The following is a 21,004-nucleotide window of genomic DNA, read 5'->3' on the forward strand; positions in this document are numbered from 1 at the left end:
TGTATGGGTACGATGGTGTATGATGTGTTTAAATCCCAAATGCACAACTTCGATGGGCCACTCCAACTACATTACAAATCGAACACTATACCCGACTCCAAGCCTGGTTCAATACCTATGATGTTAGTTTCCCAACTTCGAGGTGGCAGCGGGGGGGGGGGGGGGGGGGTCGTCCCATGCATGCACTCAAGCTTTATTTTGTCTATCATGGGACACACACATATATATATATCTATACATCTATACACCTATATAGTGTGCGAATAACTATGAAAGTTGCTCGTTGGATGAAGCCAATCCGATGGTAGATAGATGGCAAATCCGAGCACTACTGGCCGTTGGATATCATCTACATTCCACCAGATTCGGCCACATGTACAATCTAGAAGACTCCATGGTTTAACTTAAGCATAATGCACAAACCTCAAAACAAAAGCACTTCTCCTTTGTTCTCTAGAATCTTCCATATCTTAATTGCCCAAACCTTTTTGTCTAAATGAATTGTCACTTTTTGTTTTTACCTTTGCAATGCACAATTCCATGAATATTAAAATAGTTTTTATAAAACTAATTGATTTTTGATGAGATGAACTATAAGAATTAAATGAACATCTACATCATGCATATCTGGGAGAAGAGGCGGGAAACCGATGAGAGGAGTGGTGAGAAACGGTAGCCTGTTTTGAATGAAAACCTAGTAGAGAAGGAAGCGTGAGCTACATGACGCATGCGCATAGTGCTTACCCATGTACTGCATGTGCTGTCGAAAGGGCTCAGGGTTGTCGTTCGATCTGGGAGCATCCAACGGTGCACACATACGATCCGTGGGGTTTGGGTTCTGGCCAGTCAGAACGCAGGACTCAGATCGCCCGCGCAGCAGGGGGATATCATACGAAAACCAATATTCGTTGGAAACCGGTGAAAACCACGAGAAAAAGATGTTTTGAAGTTTTAAAAAAATGCGGGATGTTAAGAGGATGATGTTTTATTGCCACACAAAATTTCAAGTTGAAACACATTACGAGATGTGAGCTATGAAATTTTGTGTTGCAATAAAACATCACCTTCTTAACATCCCACATTTTTCAGATTTTTATGAAACTTTAAAATATGGTTTCCACAAAGTTTTCATTTAATATCGGCTTTGGTGAGTGAATCGTGTGCTATTTGAAAACATTCCGTGAGAAGAATCTCGGTTTTTAAATCCCCGTAAATCCAAAACTAAGCTGAAAATCGTGAAACCTGCCATGGTGTCACGACATCACACTTATATGTCGAGGAATTTTTTTCGTCCATTGTGGCGCAAGTTTTATTACAAGCCTCTTACAAACCGGAGCTTCTCTCAAAGAAGCCTCATGGTTCCGATAGGGAAATGTGTCCCCCTTGTGGGCGAAACGTAATCACTGCCTATTTTCACCTTGTATTTTCTTCCACGGGCAACATGGAATGACAGGATATCCATGCTGAAATTTAAACTTATTCAGGGTTCGTTTGGCATTTTTATACACTAATTGAGTTTCCTAGGCATTTAATGTCCATAATTGAAATCTGAACTACAATACATGCTCCAGTTCACCAAAATGGCTATAAAAATATACATGTGTCCTTGGGTGCATGTTTAGGTCTCATGCCAAGAATGGGAATGAATTACAACTATACCGGTGTCCTGGCTCGTCCTCAAACATTTCGAATCTCGGTTTTTAAGTCCCCATAAATCCTGAACTCACCAGAAAATCATCAAAGGTGGCATGGTGTCACGTCATGGCACATATATGCCGTGGTAAAAACATTGCAAATTTGGTCCAAGCTTTATTACAAAGCTCTTACAAACCGGAGTCTGTCACAAGAACCCTCGTGGTTTCAATAGGGAAACGTGTCCCCTTGTGGGCCAAATGATAATCACTCCCTCTTCTAGCCTCGTATTTGCTTCTACATGCGACACAGATCAACTGGAGATTCGCGCTGAACTTTGAAATTATTCAGGGTTCGTTTGACCTTTTTTATTCATTAATTGAGTTTTCTAGGCATTTAATGTCCATCATTCAAATCCTAACTACAAACACATGCTCCAGTGCACCAAAATGGCTAGAAAAAACATACATGTTTCCTTGGGGTGCATGTTTAGGTACCATGGAATGAATGGGAACGAATTAAACCGTCTCGCTGTCCTGGCTAGGCCACAAAAATTGCGAATCTCGGTTTTTAAATGTCTGTAAATCCATAACTCACCAGGAAATCATGAAACTTGGCATGGTGTCACTACATGGTACATATAATTGTCCAATTTGGGCGAAGCTATATTACAAGCCTTTTACAAACCAGAGCATGTCGCAACCCTCGTGGCTCCGGTAGGGAAACATGCCCCTCTTGTGGGCGAAACGATAATCGACGCCTCTTCTCGCCTGGAACTTTGGTTTCTACAGGCAACATAGAATAACAGGAGTGTCGAGCTGAAATTTGTAACTGTCCAGTGTTCGTTTGGCCATTGTATATATATATATTACTAATTACTAAGTTTTATATGCATTTAATGTAGTCCATAATTCAAATTTGAACTACAACCACATGCTCCAGTGAAGCAAAATGGGTGGGAAATCGTACATGTGTCATTGGGTGCATGTGTAGGTCTCGTTGAAGGAATGAGAATGAATTACAAACTTGTCGTCGTCTTTAAACAATGAGAATCTCGGTTTTTAAATCTGACTAAATCAAAAAAGTCACCCAAAAAACATGAAACTTGGCATGGTTTCATGACATGGCACATATATGTCGTGGTAAAAAATCGTCCAGTTTGAGAAGAGGCGCACACATTAGTAGCCAACGAAGTCCTTGTCGGAGTAAAAGACCACGGGTAGCCTAGCCGGCTTCCCCTGGCACTTCAAAAAATTACAGGCCGAACAAGCCTCAAAGCTTCCAAGACATGGGGCCGTCTTCCCCCAGCCGGCTACCTCTCAAGCCGGCTGTGCAAAGGCAGCACAGCCCTGAAATCCTTGAGAAACAAGACCACGAGAAGGCCGACTTCCAGAAGCCGGCCATAAAAGGGCCGACTCCCAGGAGCCGGCCCCTCAGCAGGCGGCTAAGATCTTGCCCACAGAGTCTGCACCCACATAACGGCGACAAGACGGGGCGTGGCTACAGTAAAACCTGCCACCCCCGAATCCCGGCGCACGCATGGCCACAGTGCATCGTACGGGGTGGCCATCCCCGTCCGGCGCGGCACTATTGCCATGATGATCGTGACATCACCCACGGCGAGGGGTCAGTACGACTCGTGGGTGGCAGGCCCCCTCGGTCAGGGAGATCCCAAAGGCGGCCAGGCTTCCCACAGTCGGCTAAGGGTATGGCCGGCTTCCAACAGCCGGCCAGCTCTCTCCCTCCAAGGAGGTGCCTCATTAAGGAGACAAGAGAAGGTAAGGCTACAGTGATGAGCCGCCTCGCGGCGGCACTGTAGCCATGCTTACCACGACAAAGCCATCGTCCCATCGTCACCAGGGGCAAGGTAACAGTAACCAGCCCCTGACAAGACCCCCGAGCGGTGGGGCCGGCCTGTCGGCCAAAGGGTCGGCATCCGGCGGGCCTACCAGTCGGCGGGCCCCACCAGTTGGCGGAGAAGCCGACGGGCGTAGACACAGACGGCTGGGGCCTACGCCCAACCGGATTACCATTGTACCCTTGGGGGGTAGGCCTATATAAACCCCCCAGGGTTCCCATGCAGGGGAGATCACTCTTTGGGTAGATTTTAGACGCCACAAGGAGAAGAGGAGCGGGCTAGCCTGGCCCTCCCTCATCTTTTCACCGAACAACTCAAGGAGCATTCTGTAGCAACCCACCGAGCTAGTGATCATGCGGAGACCCCGCAGAGCAGCATTAGGGGTGTTATCTCCATGGAGAGCCCTGAAGCTGGGTAAGATTCGCCGGCGTGCATGTCTTCGCCTTATCCTGTTTCCAGGCACCGGCGATGTGTTATTGGCTCCCCAATGATAAGCCATCCATTGGCATATGTTGGACCAACCACCCGACATTTGGCGCCCACCATGGGGCCAGGTGCACCGTCGTCCGGAGACCTGCTCTGGACAGGAACCCTCTTCCTTCCCAACATGCGTAGCCAGCCTGGCTCGCCTGATGGCGCTTGCCCCGACGCGCTGCAAGACGTCGCCGACGTCTGCGCGGCGAGCTGCCTCGCCGATCTTCTTGGCGAGGCTCGCATCCTTGATGAGCCCGCATCCGACGCGGGCACAGACTGCCCCGAGAGCCACCTCGTCAGCCTCCTCGATCAACTCCTCGTCTCCATCGAGCTTGCCGTGGACTTGGAGTCGGTTGGCACCACCGACCCGATGCTTGTCGACTCAGACACGGCATCCCTTGACGCCTTCCCCACCAACGTGGTGGTCATCAATGACCCTCTTCCTCAAGCCGACAGCAGCGGCAATTCCACTACCGAGGTACTGGTTATCAGCCACGGCGCCTCCTCAGGCGAAAACGCCCACGACGCTCTGCAGGCGGCGCTGCAGGACTTGTCCGTCCCCGTCCCGGCCGACGCGGACGCAAAGACATTGGAGGCGCGCCGCCTCGCCCTCGTTGCGGAGGGCCAGAGGCTCGCCACCATGAGACGCCTCACCGAGGCTCACCAGCGCGAGGTCGACTGAGCCGCCTTCGGCACGCCGCCTCCCGACGGGCCGAGCCGCGTCGGTATCGTCAAGAAACACGGCGCGGCTATCGCCGACATGCTGGGAGCAGACCGTCCAGTCTATGCCACACCTCTCGAGAACTTGCGCGCCGCCTAGGCGGCCGTAGACGAGTTGAATGGGCCGGGGCCTGATGAGCTCCCCTACATGACCAAACGCATCCAGTAACTTATCAACGCGGCCACAGAGCGGCATGAAGCCGCCATCCGCGCCGAGAGTCCTCCCCCGCGCCGAGAGCACGGCGCGACGTCCCGAACACTGACCGCGGGCAACACCCGCGCAAGAAAAGAAAAAGAGCCGGCTGCCAGCCGCAGCCGGACTCGAATCTCCATCGAGCGTGACGCCGAGGGCCGCCCTCGAGCCATGGAGTGGCGGGGCAACCCTCCTCCTCCTCCGCCTCGTGGGGAGAGATACCCTACCCCGCCGCCTGTCACGCACCCGACTCTCAGCGATCGGCTGGGTCGCCGCGAAGGAGTCGGCGAGAATGATGCCCGCCACCGGATCGACCGCCTTGCACGATCCTTGGCCCTGGAAGAAGAAGATGTTGTCGGCCCATCTTGCTTCGGCCCCCGCATCCGCGACGAGCCCTTCCCCAAAGGGTTCTCGCTCCCAAGAGACACGCCCAAGTACAACGGCTCCGTGAAGCCGGAAGATTGGTTGATCGACTACTCCACCGCGGTTAGAATCGCAAACGGCAATAGGCGTGTTGCCGTAAAATATGTGCCCCTCATGCTCCAAGGCACGGCGCGCACCTGGCTTAACAGCCTCAAGCCTTACAGTGTCAACAGCTGGCTAGACTTCACTGAAGCCTTCATACGCAACTTCACCAGCACCTACAAGTGGGCTCCTAAGCCCCGACAGCTCTCCTTGTGCGTCCAAGGGCCCAACGAATCGACTCGCGACTACCTCACGCGGTGGGCCGAGCTTCGCAATTCCTGCAAGGGAGTGCACGAGGTCCAAGCTATAGAGTAATTCACCGCCGGGTGCCGAGAAGGCACCCTCCTCAAGCACCGACTCCTCTGCGACGAGCCAACTACGCTTGACGAGCTACTGGTCATAGATGACAAATACGCCATGGCCGATTCCTTGATGAAGGACGAGCTCCGAGTAGACGCCTCCGAGAAGGTGCTCGCTCCGAGTCCCAAGACGCCGGCTGGAGAATCCAGCCGACGCCCGCACCAGAACGACCACAAGCGCAAGGCTCCCCTGCCACCTTCCACCAGTTGGCAGGTGGCCACAATCGAGGACGAACAACCCGAAGGACGGCCCGCACCCAAGAAGCAAAAGGGCGGCAGGCCGGCTTGGCAGCCGACTTTCTCCTACGAGCAAGCACTTGATGCCCCCTGCAAGTTTCACAGCGGCGCAAAGCCTTCAAACCACACGACCAGAAAATGCCATTGGCTCACTCGGATCTCCAAGGGTGAGGGGATGGCGCCGCCTCCGCCTGCTGGTCAGTCGCCTCCGGCTCCTCCGCAGCCGGCCGCTCGACCAACGATCGGGGCAGTTCAAGACGAGTACCCCGACGAGCATGCCGCCTATGTCGTCTTCACCAGCCAGCCAGAAGATCGGCGTAGCCGGTGCCGACAACACCAAGAAGTCAACGCAGTCGCCTCCAACAACCCAGAATTCATGCACTGGTCAGAAAGGCCTATTAGTTGGAGCCGCACAGATCACCCAGAGGTGATGCCGTCTCCCGGCTCTTATGCATTGGTTCTGGACGCCACCCTCGCTATGGAAAGGCGAGACGCCCATTTCTCCCGTGTGCTGATAGATGGTGGGAGCAGCATCAATATCCTATACCGCGACACCATGGAGAAGCTGAGCATCAAAACAAAGCAGCTCATGCCCAGTCGGACTGTGTTCCATGGCATCGTACCCGGCTTGTCCTGCTCCCTAATCGGCAAGATCAAGATAGATGTCCTCTTCGGGGACAAGGATCATTTCCGCCGAGAGGCGGTGTGGTTTGAAGTGGTGGATCTAGAGAGCCCTTACCACGCATTGCTTGGACGACCTGCCCTGGCCAAGTTCTTGGCTGTACCCCATTACGCCTACCTCAAGATGAAGATACCAAGTTCCAAGGGCATCATCACCATAGCCGAAGATTACAAGAAATCCTCCGAGTGTGTGGCTGCCAGCAGCCGACTGGCCGAGTCCCTTGTAATTGCTGAAGAGAAGAAGATACTGGACCGAGTCTTGGCCATGACCGGCAAGCAGCCTACCTTGTCCCCCGACCCCAAGGAGTGTGGTGCCCAAGGTTCCTTTCAGCCGGCCAAAGAAACAAAGAGGGTAACTCTGGACCCAGATCACCCAGAAAGGTTTGCCTCCATCGGGGTAAACCTGGACAGCAAATAGGAAGGTGAGCTCGCCGATTTCCTTCGTGAGAATCAGGACATTTTCTCATGGTCCCCCAAGGACATGCCGGGTGTGTCGAAGGAATTCGCCGAGCACAAGCTACATGTCCGAGAAGGTGCGAAACCAGTTAAACAGCCTCTCCGCCGACTATCAGAGGAGAAGAGAAGGATTGTGGGAGAACAGATAGCCCGGCTTCTGGCAGCCGGCTTCATTATGGAAGTTTTCTTCCCAGAATGGCTCGACAATCCGGTCCTCGTGCTGAAGAAAAACAACAAGTAGCGCATGTGTATAGACTACACTAGCCTCAACAAGGCTTGCCCCAAAGATCCCTTTGCCTTGCCAAGGATTGATCAAGTAATAGACTCCACAGCCGGATGCGAGCTGTTGAGCTTCTTGGATGCTTACTCAGGCTACCACCAGATAAAGCTGGATCCAGCTGACCGCCTGAAAACCGCCTTCATCACACCATTCGGAGCCTTCTGCTACCTGACTATGACATTCGGCTTGAGAAATGCCGGTGCCACTTTTCAGCGTTGCATGCAGAAATGCCTCCTCAAGCAGCTCGGCAGAAATGCTCACGTCTATGTAGACGATATTGTGGTGAAGACGGAGAAGCGCAGCACCTTGCTGGAAGACCTCAGAGAGACATTTGAAAACTTGCGCTGATTCCAAATCAAGCTCAACCCCGAGAAATGCGTGTTCGGAGTACCAGCCGGCCAGCTCCTAGGCTTCCTGGTCTCCGAACGCGGCATCGAGTGCAACCCAATAAAGATCAAGGCCATAGAGAGAATGGAGATTCCCACCAAGCTGCGGGATGTCCAGAAGTTCACCGGATGCTTGGCTTCCCTGAACCGCTTCATCAGCCGGCTCGGAGAGAAGGCCCTCCCCCTCTACTGACTCATGAAGAAGTCCACTCATTTCGAGTGGAATAGCCAGGCGGACCAAGCCTTCCACGAGCTAAAGAAGATGCTGACCACGCCACCTGTCTTGGCGGCACCGGCTGAAAAGGAGCCCATGCTCCTTTACATTGCCACTACTAGCCGGGTGGTCAGCACTTTCATCGTAGTCCAACGCCCAGAAGAAGGCCGGGCTCAGCCAGTTCAGAGGCCGGTGTATTATTTAAGCGAAGTCTTATCTACCTCGAAGCAGAACTACCCACACTACCAGAAGATGTGCTATGGTGTGTACTTCGCTGCCAAGAAGCTCAAGCCCTATTTTCAAGAGCACCCCATTACGGTCGTATGTACTGCCCCGCTTGCTGAGATCATAGGCAGCCGGGACGCATCCAGCCGAGTGGCCAAATGGGCCATTGAGCTGGCCCCCTATGTGATCTTCTACCAGCCCCGCACCGCCATTAAGTCCCATGCACTGGTCGACTTCCTCGTCGATTGGGCCGAAACCCAATACCTGCCACCGGCTCCCGACTCCACTCACTGGCGGATGCACTTCGATGGGTCCAAGATGCACACCGGCTTGGGAGCCGGCATCGTCCTCACCTCTCCCAAGGGCGACAAGCTCAAGTATACATTGCAAATTCATTTTGCCGCCTCCAACAATGTGGCCGAGTATGAGGCGCTCATACACGGGCTCCGGCTAGCCAAAGAACTCGGCATCCGCCAGATCTTGTGCTATGGCGACTCGGATTTGGTGGTCCAACAGTCATCCGGTGACTGGGACGCCAAAGATGCAAACATGGCGAGCTATCGTTTCCTCGTCCAGAAAATCAATGGATATTTTTAAGGATGTGAGTTCCTTCATGTACCACGTGCCGATAACATGCAAGCGGATGCCCTGGCACGAGTAGGATCCACCCGACAAGCCATACCAACCGGCGTTTCTCTCCACCGACTCCTCAAGCCGTCTATCAAGCCGTCTCCAGAATCTGATTCCATCTTCGTGCCGCCTGACCCCAACGCAGTCGGATCCGACTTGGGAAACCAAGCAGGCGGCGCGGGGACTCCAACAGGTGGCCCGGGGACTGCCATAGTCGCACCCGGTCTGGGGACTACATCAACACAACAGGCGATGGCCGACTCCGACGCCAACTTTTCACTACCCAGTCCACCCGCCCCTATCACAGTGGCAGTCTTGACAATAGAAGAAGTCACAGCTCCATCCTGGGCCCAGCCCATCCTCAACTTCTTAGTAAATAGAGAGCTGCCAACCGACGAGATTTCGTCAAGACAAGTTCAACGCCGAGCCGAGGCCTACACAATCGTCAACTGAGAGCTTGTTAGGCACAGCGTCACTGGAGTCTTCCAGCGCTGCGTCGAACCAGAGAAGGGCACATCAATCCTTAGGGACATCCACCAAGGCGAATGCGGCCACCACGCAGCCTCAAGATCACTCGTCACCAAGGCTTTTTGCCACGGATTTTTCTGGCCGACTGCCTTGGAAGACGCCAAGGAACTAGTCAAAAACTGCAAAGGGTGCCAAGTTTTCAACTCCAAGCAACACCTGCCGGCTTCTGCACTCAAGACCATCCCCCTCACCTGGCCCTTTGCCGTCTGGGGGCTGGACATGGTGGGCCCGTTCAAGACGGCACGCGGCGGCATGACACATCTGCTCGTCGCCGTGGACAAATTTACCAAGTGGATTGAGGCGAAGCCGATCAAAAAGTAAATGGGCCGACTGCCGTCACATTCATCGCAGATATTATAACCCGGTATGGCCTACCGCATAGCATCATCACCGACAACGGCACAAAGTTTGCAAAGGGAGCATTGGCACATTTCTGCGCAACACGCGACATCCAGCTGGACCTAGTGTCCGTTGCCCACCCGCAGTCAAACGGCCAGGTCGAGCGAGCAAACGGCCTCATCCTCTCCGGCATAAAGCCCCAACTGGTCGTGCCACTGGAGCGTTCGGCCAGCTGCTGGCTCGACGAGCTGCCGGCCGTCCTCTAGAGTTTGCGCACTACCCCAAACAGATCGACCGGCTTCACCCCTTTTTTCCTTGTATATGGTGCCGAGGCCGTCATCCCAACTGACATCGAGTTCGACTCGCCTCAGGTCACCATGTACACGAAGGCGGAGGCCAAGGAAGAATGAGAGGACAACGTCGACCTGCTGGAAGAGGGCCGGCTGTTAGCCCTCAGTCGGTCTGCCATCTATCAGCAGGGTCTGCGTCGCTACCACAACCGGAAGGTCAAGCCAAGATCTTTCCAAGAGGGCGACCTTGTGCTCCGGCTGATCCAGCGAACAGCCGGCCAGCACAAGCTCTCGGCCCCTTGGGAGGGCTCCTTCATCATCAGCAAAGCTTTAGGCAACGACTCCTACTACCTAATCGACGTACAGAAGCCGAAGGCACGCAAGAGAGACGATTCCGGCAAGGAGTCGGACCGACCATGGAACACCAATCTCCTCCGAAGATTTTACAGTTAAAAAGCAGTATGTAGCACGCTACCTTTTGTACTAAGTACGAGACAAGGGGTGCCCCAAGGAGTACTCGGGGACTACCCTCTTTTATCTATGAAAGACGAGTATCACGCATACAATTATGTTGCCACACTTGCTTTCTTCGTTCGGCACCGGGTTCGACCAGTCGGCCCAGGGACTCGCCGCCTCAAGTTATATCTGAAGTTCCACCTGCAGCCAGACAAGTAGTGTGTCAGCACCCAAGCCCCCTCTTGCCAAAAGTCGCAGCTCGAAGAAACGACTGTCCGACTGGCAAGAGCCAAGGGCAGGAAAGGATGCCCACGCGAAAAAACGGCTAAGGACTAACGAACTTATATAACACGAGCCGGCCTCCCACCCCGCCAGCCGACTACTAGAGAGTCGGCTGGCCGGCTTCCCGCTCACCTTGCTGCAATCTAAGAAAGCTCAAGTACTTGCCTTCCCAAAAATGACCAAGTCCTTCTCCGGCCACAGACTGCAGAGCAGCTATCCGGTTGGGAAGGCGGCGGTAAAGGAAAAAGCCAAAGGATAAAAAGCAAACATAAACGGAAGCCAAACACATGCATAATATTTACACAAAAGACCTTCGAAAGGCTAGCATTCAACATTGTATGAATACACCCCCAGTGGGTGGAACTGCGCAAATTTAAAGATTGTTCAAAGAAGTAACAAGCAGGAAAGCTAGGACGGCGGATCAAGCCAGGGGAGCAACAGGCGAGTGGGGCAGGTTGGCAGAGTCGGCGGTGCCAGCTGGAGGAGTGACCGGCTGGCGAGTCTTGGCATCGTTGCTAGAAGCACGATCGGGCTGAGGCGGGCTGGTCGCTTCACCATCCGGCGCAGCGTCTTCGTCATCCTCTCCCTCTTCCTCTTCGCCCTCATCACTGGAGGCAATCTCCTCCGTCGAGTCCTCACCTTCGGCCGGGTTCAGCCCGAACCACTCCTCCGTCTAGGCGACGCCGGCGTCATCCACCTCAGGAGCAAAGGCGCTGGTATCGGTATACTCGGCGATCGCCGAGGCGCGCTGGATGATAGCTGGCTGCACCGCCTCCAGCTCCTCGTCAGCCTCCTGCCGCCAGGTGCTCAGTTGGTCCAAGTTCAGCCCAGGATACCAAGCCCGGACGAACTCCAGAGCCCGGCCAGCGCCGGGGTGGGCCGCTGACGCCTTCCAAGCCTCGAAGCGGCCGACTGCGACCTCCAGCCAGTCGGCGGTCTGACTTGGGGTGCGCGGAATCACCTCGCCAGGCCAGAGGGCGGCCAGCACTTGCGCTCCGGCACGCTGAAGACGGCAGAGCATGCGATGGGCCGGCTGCAGGCGGGCTTGAAGCCCCAGAAGCTGCTCCTCAAGTGACCGGCTGGCATTCGGCGCAATCTCAGCCCCCGCCTGCCATCGCGTGTCGCGGTAGGCCTCGATGGCTTGGGTGGCGGGGGCTGAGTAGCCGGGGAAGTAATCTGCGCAAAGAGGAAAGCAGCGACACAGAATCAAAAAATGAATTAGATAGTAGAAGGCAGGCATGGAAGCAAAGAAGAAGGCGGCCTACCGTCAATCAAGTCTTCCACCCGGCTGTAGCCTTGGCTCAGCGCCTGCCTCATCTCGGCCCAGTTTGCTGCCTCGGTCTCATACTCAGCTTTGAGGGCAGCCTCGCTGTCCTGCACCGCCTTCAGGGCCGCCTTGTAGCTCTCCTCGTGGTCGGCGAACCTCTTGGCCAGGCGGTCACGCTCTTGAGTCAGGGCGATGCACTCGGCCTCCTTGGCACGAAGGGCGGTCTGGGCTCCGCTCAGCTGGCTCCTCAAGTCGGCATTGGCCCCTCCAATATAAAGAAAGAAGTCGTCAGGAAAAGATCCGACTCGACTACTCGGTAGTCGGCCCGAATCTCGGGGACTACACCCAGTGGGTGCCCTGACGCACCCCCACTTAAAAGAAAAACGGAGCACTTACTCCGGCTCTCGGTCAGATCAGTGGCTTTCTGATTCAACTCCTGGGCCTGGGAGTTGAAGGCGGCCGCGTGGAGGTTGTGGTACTCCTGCAGAGAAGACAAGGGACATGAGTAAGAAGAAGATGGTAATCAAGCTTTCCAATAAGTTCCAAGCCACCTGCTCAGCAGCCGGCTCGGAACTCGGGGACTACACCCAGTGGGTGCGCTGACGCGCCCCCACGGAAGAAATTAAAAGCAATCAAAGGAGCAGGAGGACTCACCTGAATAACCGATCGCGTCGTGAGAAACTCCTGGGTGTACTGCTTCAGTGCGGTGGCTTGGGCCTGAAGCCGGCTCCGGACGTCCTGCGCCGCCACATTCAGCACGGCTGTCCCGCCGCCCGGCGTCCACCCGGACGAGCTGTCGCTGGCCGCTTCTAGGTCCTGGGCAGTCGAGCCAGCGTCCACGGTCTTCTGTGCGCCGAGCGCTGAAGTCGCCTTCCCCGCGCACCGGTGAAGCGATGACGAGATCGCAAGATCCCCTCCCACGGTCGGCTCGCCCCCAGCCGGCCGCGCTGGCAGCACTTAGGACAGCCTCCTCGGCCCGCTACAGTCGGCGGCGATGGCGCCGTCTCCCTCTCCATCTCCGGCTGGCCGCGGCCGGCTTCCTCCAATGGGGGCACAGGGGTGTCAGGAGCTGCGGCACGGAGGGGAAGGATGAAATGCGGAGGCTAGTTCTGCAGGGCCTCCGCCTCCCTCTCCGCGTCTGCGGCCTCCGCCTGGGCCTTGACGGCTGCGACGGCTCGCGCCTCCGCCGACTTTTGCTCCGCCTCTCGATCAACCCTCCGCTCCTCTGCCTCCCGCTCTTCTCGCGCTTCCTGCGCGTTCCGCTCCGTCGCCTCTAGGAGGTCGGCGCGGGGATCTACCCGGCGCGAGGTTGAATACCCTCCTACGGCTCCGATTATGGAGGCGGCCGGGACTCGCCTAAGGGAAAGAGGGGCCCTGTTTGATAAATTGAGAAAAAGGGTTTGGAAAAACATAAACCGGAGAAGAAGAAAAAAGAAAGGCATAAGAGCAGCGACACTTACGCTGAGACCGCCTGCGGCTGCTTCACCACCTTGCGGAAGCGGGCTGCCTTCGCGGCCGCCTCGTCCCGCTTGGTCACCGCCGCGGTACTCTTGGGCTTCTTCGGCCGACTGCCGAAGTGGGTCGACGTGGCCCGACGCTTCTGCGCGCCGCCCTGGGCAGTCGGCCCGGCGGATGGGCCCACACCATGGTGCTCGGGCGCCGGTCGGCGACGCGCGATGACTTCGGCCTCGTCGTCATCTAGCCAATCCTCGAAGCCGGCCCCGAGCCCGGACCCGCCTGTGTTGCCGCCTTCCCCCGCGACGTCGTCCTCCATGGCGGCCGCCCCCAGGTCTGGGTCGTCTACATCGTCCATCGTACGGTCGGGGAGGAACTGGTGTTCCACCCCTGCGGCCCCGGCTGCTGGCAGAAGCATGGGGTTCTGCCAAAGAATGGCCGGCTGGTCAGGAGTCGGCCACCATGAACTCGGCAACGAGCAAAGAGGAAGAGAAACATACCACCGGTGGAGGATTGGCGCGAGAGTATGGCACCTTGCCATACTGCCACTACTCGGTGAGCTTGCAGTTGGAAATGTAGTTCACCATGTAAGACACCTCGGCGTGAGGCATCTCGTTGGTGCTTAGCCGGCACGGGTCAAAGCGGCCGCTCATCTGACAGATCATATGAGGTCGGCCCTGGAGCGGAAGCACCCGGCGCTCCATGAAGGCGGCCAACAGGTCGGCCCCGGACAGACCCTCCGACTGGATCATCACCCGGAGCCGGGCAACGGAGGCGGACCCGCCCGAAGACAGCGACCTGGACCGGAAGGACCATGAAGGCTGCCTCCTAGCCGGCGGGCCGGCTATGTAAGCCGGCAGGTTGACGAAGTCGCCTTGCGGAGCAATATTCTTCACGTAGAAGTAGGACTTCTGCTAGAGCTTCACCGACTAGATCAGCAGGATGAGCGGAAATGGGTTGTTGTCGCTCGCCCTCCGCATGGCGATGAAGGCACCACATGGGGTGGGCAGACCCGCGACGACGGTGCCGAGATTGCACTGAAAGAACTCTCCCCACAGTTCAAGAGTGGGGAGGACGCCGAGAAAACCCTCGCATAGGGTGACGAAGGCCGACAGCAGCATCACCGCGTTGGGAGTGAGGTGATGCGGCTGGAGATGATAAAATTCAAGGAACGACCGGAGGAACCCGCTCACCGGCAGGCTGAAGCCGCGCAGGCAGTGCGAGCGGAAGTTCACCCGCTCATCCTGTTCTGGCGCCGCCGAGATCTCCCTCTCCGGCGCGAGGCGGACCCGTACAAGATCCGCGCCCGGCAACCGCCGTGTCCGACGGAGGAAGTCGACGTGGTCATCATGGACGTTGGAGCCGTCCCAGGAGCTCGAGAACTCCATAGGGACGGTGCGGCAGCAAGGAAGGTACGACGAAAGGAGGGCGCACGACCAAGCTGCGACGAAGCGGCGGCAAGCCAAGAAGATTGGCAGGAAGGCCGACCGACGGCAGGTGGCTGTCGTGACGAGAGGAGGAAGAAGAAGGAGGGGGCGGAGTGAGGGAGAGCGCGCGAGCATTTTGGTGCTCCCCTCCACTATGGCTCTACCCCTACTTATAGCCTCGTGCGGCGAAGCCGAGGAGGCAGGACGTGGGGGGGGAGCGTGGGATTAACTGCACCCACTCTCCCCATGCCCTGCGATTATTGCGCCATTACGGCGTAGGGAAACCGTCACTGGGGTGCGCACGGTCCGCCCAGGCCGCAGAAGATCCGCGCGTGGGCCGAGGCCCTGTAGTGGCGGGCCCTAGAACTGCGGCGGCGTCCCGTCGCGCGCGTGGGCTGGCAGGCCCCTCCAGCTGGAGGATGCCACGTGGCGCGCAGACGACGAGCGGTCAGTTCATAGCCGGACTCACGCGTCGACTAGAACCCGCCTTCAAACTTCGAGATCTCTAAGAGACGGTGCACTTGGTCGAAATCGGCTTCTGGTTCCCGGCTCCTCAAGATAGGAAGCTGACTGGGCTCCTCGACTTTTTTCTGCCTCGGAGCCCAACCATCTTCGGGGACTACTGTCGGAGTAAATGACCACGCGTAGCCTAGCCGGCTTCCCCTGGCACTTCAGAAAAATTACAGGCCGAACAAGCCTCCAAGCTTAAAAGACATGGGGCCATCTTCCCCCAGCTGGCTACCTCTCAAGCCGGCTGCGCAAACGCAGCCCAGCCCTGAAATCCTTGAGAAACAAGACCACGAGAAGGCCGACTTCTAGAAGCCAGCCATAAAAGGGCCGACTCCCAGGAGCCGGCCCCTCAGCAGGCGGCTAAGATCTTGCCCTTAGAGTCTGCACCCACATAACGGCGACAAGACGGGGCGTGGCTACAGTAAAACCTGCCACCCCCAAATCCCGGTGCACGCATGGCCACAGTGCATCATATGGGGTGGCCATCCCCGTCCGACGCGGCACTATTGCCACGATGATCGTGACGTCACCCACGGCGAGGGGTCAGTACGACCCGTGGGTGGCAGGCCCCCTCGGTCAGGGAGATCCCAAAGGCGGCCAGGCTTCCCACAGTCGGCCAAGGGTATGGCCGGCTTCCAACAGCCGGCCAGCTCTCTCCCTCCAAGGAGGTGCCTCATTAAGGAGACAAGAGAAGGTAAGGCTACAGTGATGAGCCACCTCGCGGCAGCACTGTAGCCATGCTTACCACGACAAAGCCATCGTCCCATCGTCACCAGGGGCAAGGTAACAGTAACCAGCCCCCGACAAGACCCCCGAGCGGTGGGGCCGGCCTGTCGGCCAAAGGGTCGGCATCCGGCGGGCCTACCAGTCGGCGGGCCCCACCAGTCGGTGGAGAATCCGACGGGCGTAGACACAGACGGCTAGGGCCTACGCCCAAACGGATTACCATTGTACCCTTGGGGGGTAGGCCTATATAAACCCCCCAGGGTTTCCATGCAGGGGAGATCACTCTTTGGGTAGATTTTAGACGCCACAAGGAGAAGAGGAGCGGGCTAGCCTGGCCCTCCCTCATATTTTCCCCGAACAACTCAAGGAGCATTCTGTAGCAACCCACCGAGCTAGTGATCATGCGGAGACCCCGCAGAGCAGCATTAGGGGTGTTATCTCCACGGAGAGCCCTGAAGCTGGGTAAGATTCGCCGGCGTGCATGTCTTCGCCTTATCCCATTTCCAGGCACCGGCGATTTTTTATTGGCTCCCACAATGATAAGCCATCCATTGGCATATGTCGCACCAACCACCCGACAGTCCTTTTTGAAACAAAAAGCTGACATGTTAATATCGCAAACAGTTGTATTATATTAACCATGTCGAAATTTAACCATACCCGGTGGTGTGCGTGTAGCTGTTTGATTAGACGGGACGAGTGCGAGAAGTCCGTCATGCAGGCTCGACGGGACGCGTGCATCCTGCCCACCTCGCAGGCTCGATGGGACACATGTGAGCAGTCCGCCGCGCAGGCTCGACGGGACGCGTGCATCATGGCCACCTCGCAGGCTCGACGGGACATGTGCGAGCAGCAAGGCCGCCCATGCTCCCTGGGAAGCGAGCTCTTTGACCTCCATGCACCAGCCGCCGCCCGCCTCGCTCACAACTTTTCCATTAATGGGTTAATTAAAGCACCTGGACGGAGGGTGTTTGCTTGTGATCCCATGGAAGCATTTGCTTTGTTCGTGTTTTCAACTCGTATTCCGTCCTAATTTAAATTGCCACATAGGGCAACGGATAATACGAACTCAAATAAAATGGCAACGGATAATACGATGACAAATTTACAATGGCACAGATAATAATTGTATTACATATTCCGGATAATTTAAAATGCCACATGCGGCAAAGCCCGGAAGACACGGGGGCAAAATAAGAAGGAAATTGTAGACAACGATCTGGGTCGCTACTATCCCTACTCGTCGATGGATCGCCGGGTGGCGAAATCCTCCAGCTCCTTTTTCAATTCCTCATGCCTTTGCTTGAAAGCAGCCACGGATTCCTCCACCTCCTGCAACCGCTCGATCCGGAGCTTCCTCAAGCCACCCATCAGTTCCTCGATGACCGCTTTCAGCTTCATCTCCGAGGCACCGCTCTGCTCATGCAGCATCTTCCAGCCAGCGGACTCCTCCTCCTTCTCGGCACCCAACTTGACGAGCTTCGCATTGTCATCCATGAGTTTCTCGAGATGAGGCCGGTCGCCTTGTCAACCGAAGCATCGCTGATCTTGAGCAGCTTCATCAAGCCGTCGACCAGCTCCTGCTGCATAGTGACGCCAGCGAGAATGTCGTCGTCGCCGGCGAAGGACTTCAGGAACGCCGACTCATCGCGATGGCCGACACCGCAAATGCGCTTGTGAGAGCCCTTGTGTGCCCGTGAGAGCTCGTTCGAGGGCTCCACAACACGCCGGGGCATCTCTGTTGCGGCCGTGGCTTCCCGGCGGGACCTCTCTAGTCTTCCGCAGCCTTGGTCTTTGCTGCCTAGTTATATGTCCACCCTAAACTCCTCCTACCAGTCATGGTGGAACGACTTGACAGAAAAAACAGTTTTGTCGGTGATGAGGAGAGGAACTGTGAAGTAATTTTCGAGTGGGTAGTTTTTATAGCCCGGTGCTAAGTGTGAACACATATTAGTTTGATAGGTGTGAACAGATTTGCAATTACTTATTGTGTTGTAATCAGCAATGTGACGAGAAACAAGGTCAAAATTCATTGATGGCAGAAGGTTGACCACGTGGTTGCTCGCCGTTGAGGCGGCCGCGGCGCGCTCCGCTCTGGCGTCCCTGCGCGCGCTCTTCTCGCCGTTGAGGCAAAGTTACAATGGCAATGGTTAATAATTCTTAATAATTGTCTTACATATTCAGGGTAATTTAAAATTCCAAATGCGACAAGGCCCAGGACACTCACGACCTACATATGCATACAATTATAATAAAATATAAGCTCTGAGCTGGTGGCCTTCCGACGATGGTCTTCTCGGACTCCATGATCAGCATAGCACCCTTGCGGCCGTTCACTCCGAGTGTCCCGACCCGCCTACGCCTACGGAGCTGCTGGCGCTGATGGGAGCCTCTTGGGGCTGCTGGGCCTCTTCCAGAAGAGCTTGACAATGTGCAATCGCGCGCATGACAACTCCGCGGAACAGCTCCATTTCCATGCCTCTAGCCTTGTTGCAAATTCCGTCGATCACCTGCATCCTCAAGATATCATGTTGGCGATGTTCTACTTCGTCGGGGACGTCACCTCTGCCAAGGATGCGCTCGAGCTTGGCCACCACATCATTGGGATCAAGGTTGACACAGTCGTCGTGGGCAATGGTGAAGCCGCGGGCTGCCTTTGTCTTGACTGCATCGCAGAGGTCCTCTGCCCATTCCTTGCGGGGCATCAGGCTCTTGATGAGCACTGGTGACGGCAGTTCTTCGGGTGGGTCATCGATCATGCCGCCGAGCTGCTCTAGATCTTTTGCACGGTGGATGGCAAACTGCTCATCACACCTCCTCTGCAATATGTTGATTGTGCTCGCAAGGACCGTGACGCCGATATCGCTGCCGATGGGCCATGGTGCCTGCAGCAGCCTATGAAGCTCTTTCTCCCCGACCTGCTCCGGCTCGTTCTCCTCGCTGAAGATGTAACGCAGGTAGGCATCACGTCGAAGCTTTGGTCGTTGCCTGGCATGCTTGGAATAACTAATGGTAGATGGGTGAGGACTAGATCTTCGCAGAGTGTCGCGGCAGTGCATTGCCACCTGGGTTATACGCAGGAAGCCGTTAGCTGGTGGCGGGAAACCGGTGAGGGAATATGCATGGATTTTACAATTCACCCATGTGGAGCGCAGGAAGACTAAGTGGATCACACACACAACCAGAATACCGTATCCGGTGCCACGTGTTATTTATCACACAAGTGTTAACATAAGGAAATGCATGTGTAACTTACTAATCATCGCACACGAGTACTCACAGACGCATCATGTGCGATACTCCTAGCCACCGCAAGCAACTAGTTTGCATTTTTCAAAGTTTTTTGTACACACACACTAGTAGAAAAAGGGCCATTTGTCCCGGTTCATAAGGCCCATTTGTCCCAGTTGGGGAACTAGGACTAAAGGGTCGGTACTAAAGCCCTAGACCTTTAGTCCCGGTTCTTACACCAACCGGGACAGATGGGGCTCCACGTGGCCGCTGCGGCCTGCCCTGGCGGGGAGGCCTTTTGTCCTGGTTGGTAGCACCAACCGAGACCAATAAGCTACCATGCGTCAGCATTTCAGGGGCTAGGGTTTTTGTATTTTTCTGAAGGGGGGGGGGGGGTTGGGGGGTTTTGTATGGTTAATTTTGGGGGGTTTCATGTATTGTGCTAGGTAGCTAATTAATTAATAGAGAGAAGTGTCCTCTCTTATCTCCGTGCTTGGTCGACGCTACGTACTATACGTATAGAGAGGCCCTCGACACGCTAGCTAGTAAGCAAATGAAGGAAACCATTAAGTATAGAAGTTTGTCATGAACATATTCATACAGAGAGAAGTGATATCGACCTCTCCTTCTACGAGAGATTGGTCGAACAACAAGTTTTCGTATATCTATCTGGCGCTACTGGCTACATATATACAATATTAAGATCTCTTACAATATAATCCCCTAATTATTTATGAAGTTAGCTTCCAGATGGTATTCTCCGGCTTTATTGATGACATGGTCAAGAAAGAACCCCGCCAATTCCTCTTGAATTGCTTTGATGCGATCTTGTGGTAGGAGTCCATCCCGCATCTGCCACATCTAATTTGAAGAAGGGGGTCAATACATATATATGAATGAAACTTAACACAAATGATGGTAATATAATGAAATTGTGAATATTATTGCTTACACGCATCAAATTGTCTTTTAGAGTAGCCCCGGGTTTTTTGCAAGTCCCGTTGTAGATGAACTCGCAACGTAGTATCCACAATAATCATTCCCTTGTTCCTGCCACAAGCACTTTACAAGAAATAGAGGTCAATCAAACTGATAATGAAGTATTATAAATTCCATTGATGAAAGTAGCTAGAATCAACGGGATCGAGATCCGCGGAACTAGCTAGCTAGTACTACTTACTTTCAGGTATGTCCATCGCCGCTCCTCCGGCAGTCCCGGAGCTTGTGCGGTGAATACTTTCCAACCCTGCGCGACAAAGAAAACAATTACTTGATATCAGGAAATGAACAAAAAGTTTCCGGTATGGTGCGATAATGATCGATTGAACTTACTTCTCGAGCATTTTAGTCATGTCCGCATAGGTCTCGGGAGATTTTCGTCACGAGTCTAAGCCGGTTACTAGTCCCTGCTCAAGCTTAATCTCCAGGAGAATATAGTGGAAGTTGCGCACGCATGCATAACTCATCAATTACATTACTATAACCTCGAGTAATAAGGGAAACCGTATATGCACAAGACAATAACACTCACTTGAAGTTGTAAGGAAAGCGTATTTTATCTTTGTTTTGGTTTTGAAGCAACGATATGAGCAAGTTGGCCTCGGTTTCTTTGACATCAAATTTAACCATATATTCATCTATGAAATTTGTGTTAATGAACCCAATATCATAGATTTCTGCTTT

At 54.9% G+C, this 21,004-nt stretch overlaps 2 protein-coding genes and 1 pseudogene across 2 annotated transcripts; 1 reads left to right on the forward strand and 2 right to left on the reverse strand.

Moving 5' to 3' along the window:
* The first annotated feature begins 7,319 nt into the window (after positions 1-7,319).
* Positions 7,320-9,637, forward strand: LOC147992180 (uncharacterized; annotated as a pseudogene).
* Positions 9,638-11,378: 1,741 nt separating this feature from the next.
* Positions 11,379-12,988, reverse strand: LOC147992181 (uncharacterized). The gene is made up of 5 exons (XM_087538956.1): positions 12,956-12,988; positions 12,627-12,842; positions 12,369-12,453; positions 11,971-12,237; positions 11,379-11,881 (listed from the first exon to the last, which is right to left on the reverse strand). Exons 1-5 carry the CDS (start codon positions 12,986-12,988, stop codon positions 11,379-11,381), a joined length of 1,104 nt encoding a protein of 367 aa, XP_087395082.1.
* An 87-nt stretch (positions 12,989-13,075) lies between these two features.
* LOC147992182 (uncharacterized) lies at positions 13,076-13,746 on the reverse strand. Its single transcript, XM_087538957.1, has 2 exons — positions 13,433-13,746; positions 13,076-13,346 (listed from the first exon to the last, which is right to left on the reverse strand). The coding sequence occupies exons 1-2, from the start codon at positions 13,744-13,746 to the stop codon at positions 13,076-13,078; spliced, it is 585 nt and encodes a 194-aa protein (XP_087395083.1).
* Between the last annotated feature and the right edge of the window lie 7,258 nt (positions 13,747-21,004).

Source organism: Triticum urartu, chromosome 1A, assembly GCF_056163025.1.
Source record: "Triticum urartu cultivar PI428250 chromosome 1A, HENAU_Tu73, whole genome shotgun sequence".
Classification (NCBI taxonomy): Eukaryota; Viridiplantae; Streptophyta; class Magnoliopsida; order Poales; family Poaceae; genus Triticum; species Triticum urartu.

Bases quoted from the DNA above. Each gene is read 5' to 3' on its own strand.
- LOC147992181 (XM_087538956.1), bottom strand. From the start codon at position 12,988: ATGGAGAGGGAGACGGCGCCATCGCCGCCGACT. The intron at 12,238-12,368 runs GTAAGTGCTCCG...TTTATATTGGAG, and splicing joins TGATCTGACCGAGAGCCGGA to GGGCCAATGCCGACTTGAGG. The intron at 11,882-11,970 runs GTAGGCCGCCTT...CTCTTTGCGCAG, and splicing joins GGTGGAAGACTTGATTGACG to ATTACTTCCCCGGCTACTCA.
- LOC147992182 (XM_087538957.1), bottom strand. From the start codon at position 13,746: ATGGAGGACGACGTCGCGGGGGAAGGCGGCAACACAGGCGGGTCCGGG. The intron at 13,347-13,432 runs GTAAGTGTCGCT...TTTATCAAACAG, and splicing joins CAGCCGCAGGCGGTCTCAGC to GGCCCCTCTTTCCCTTAGGC.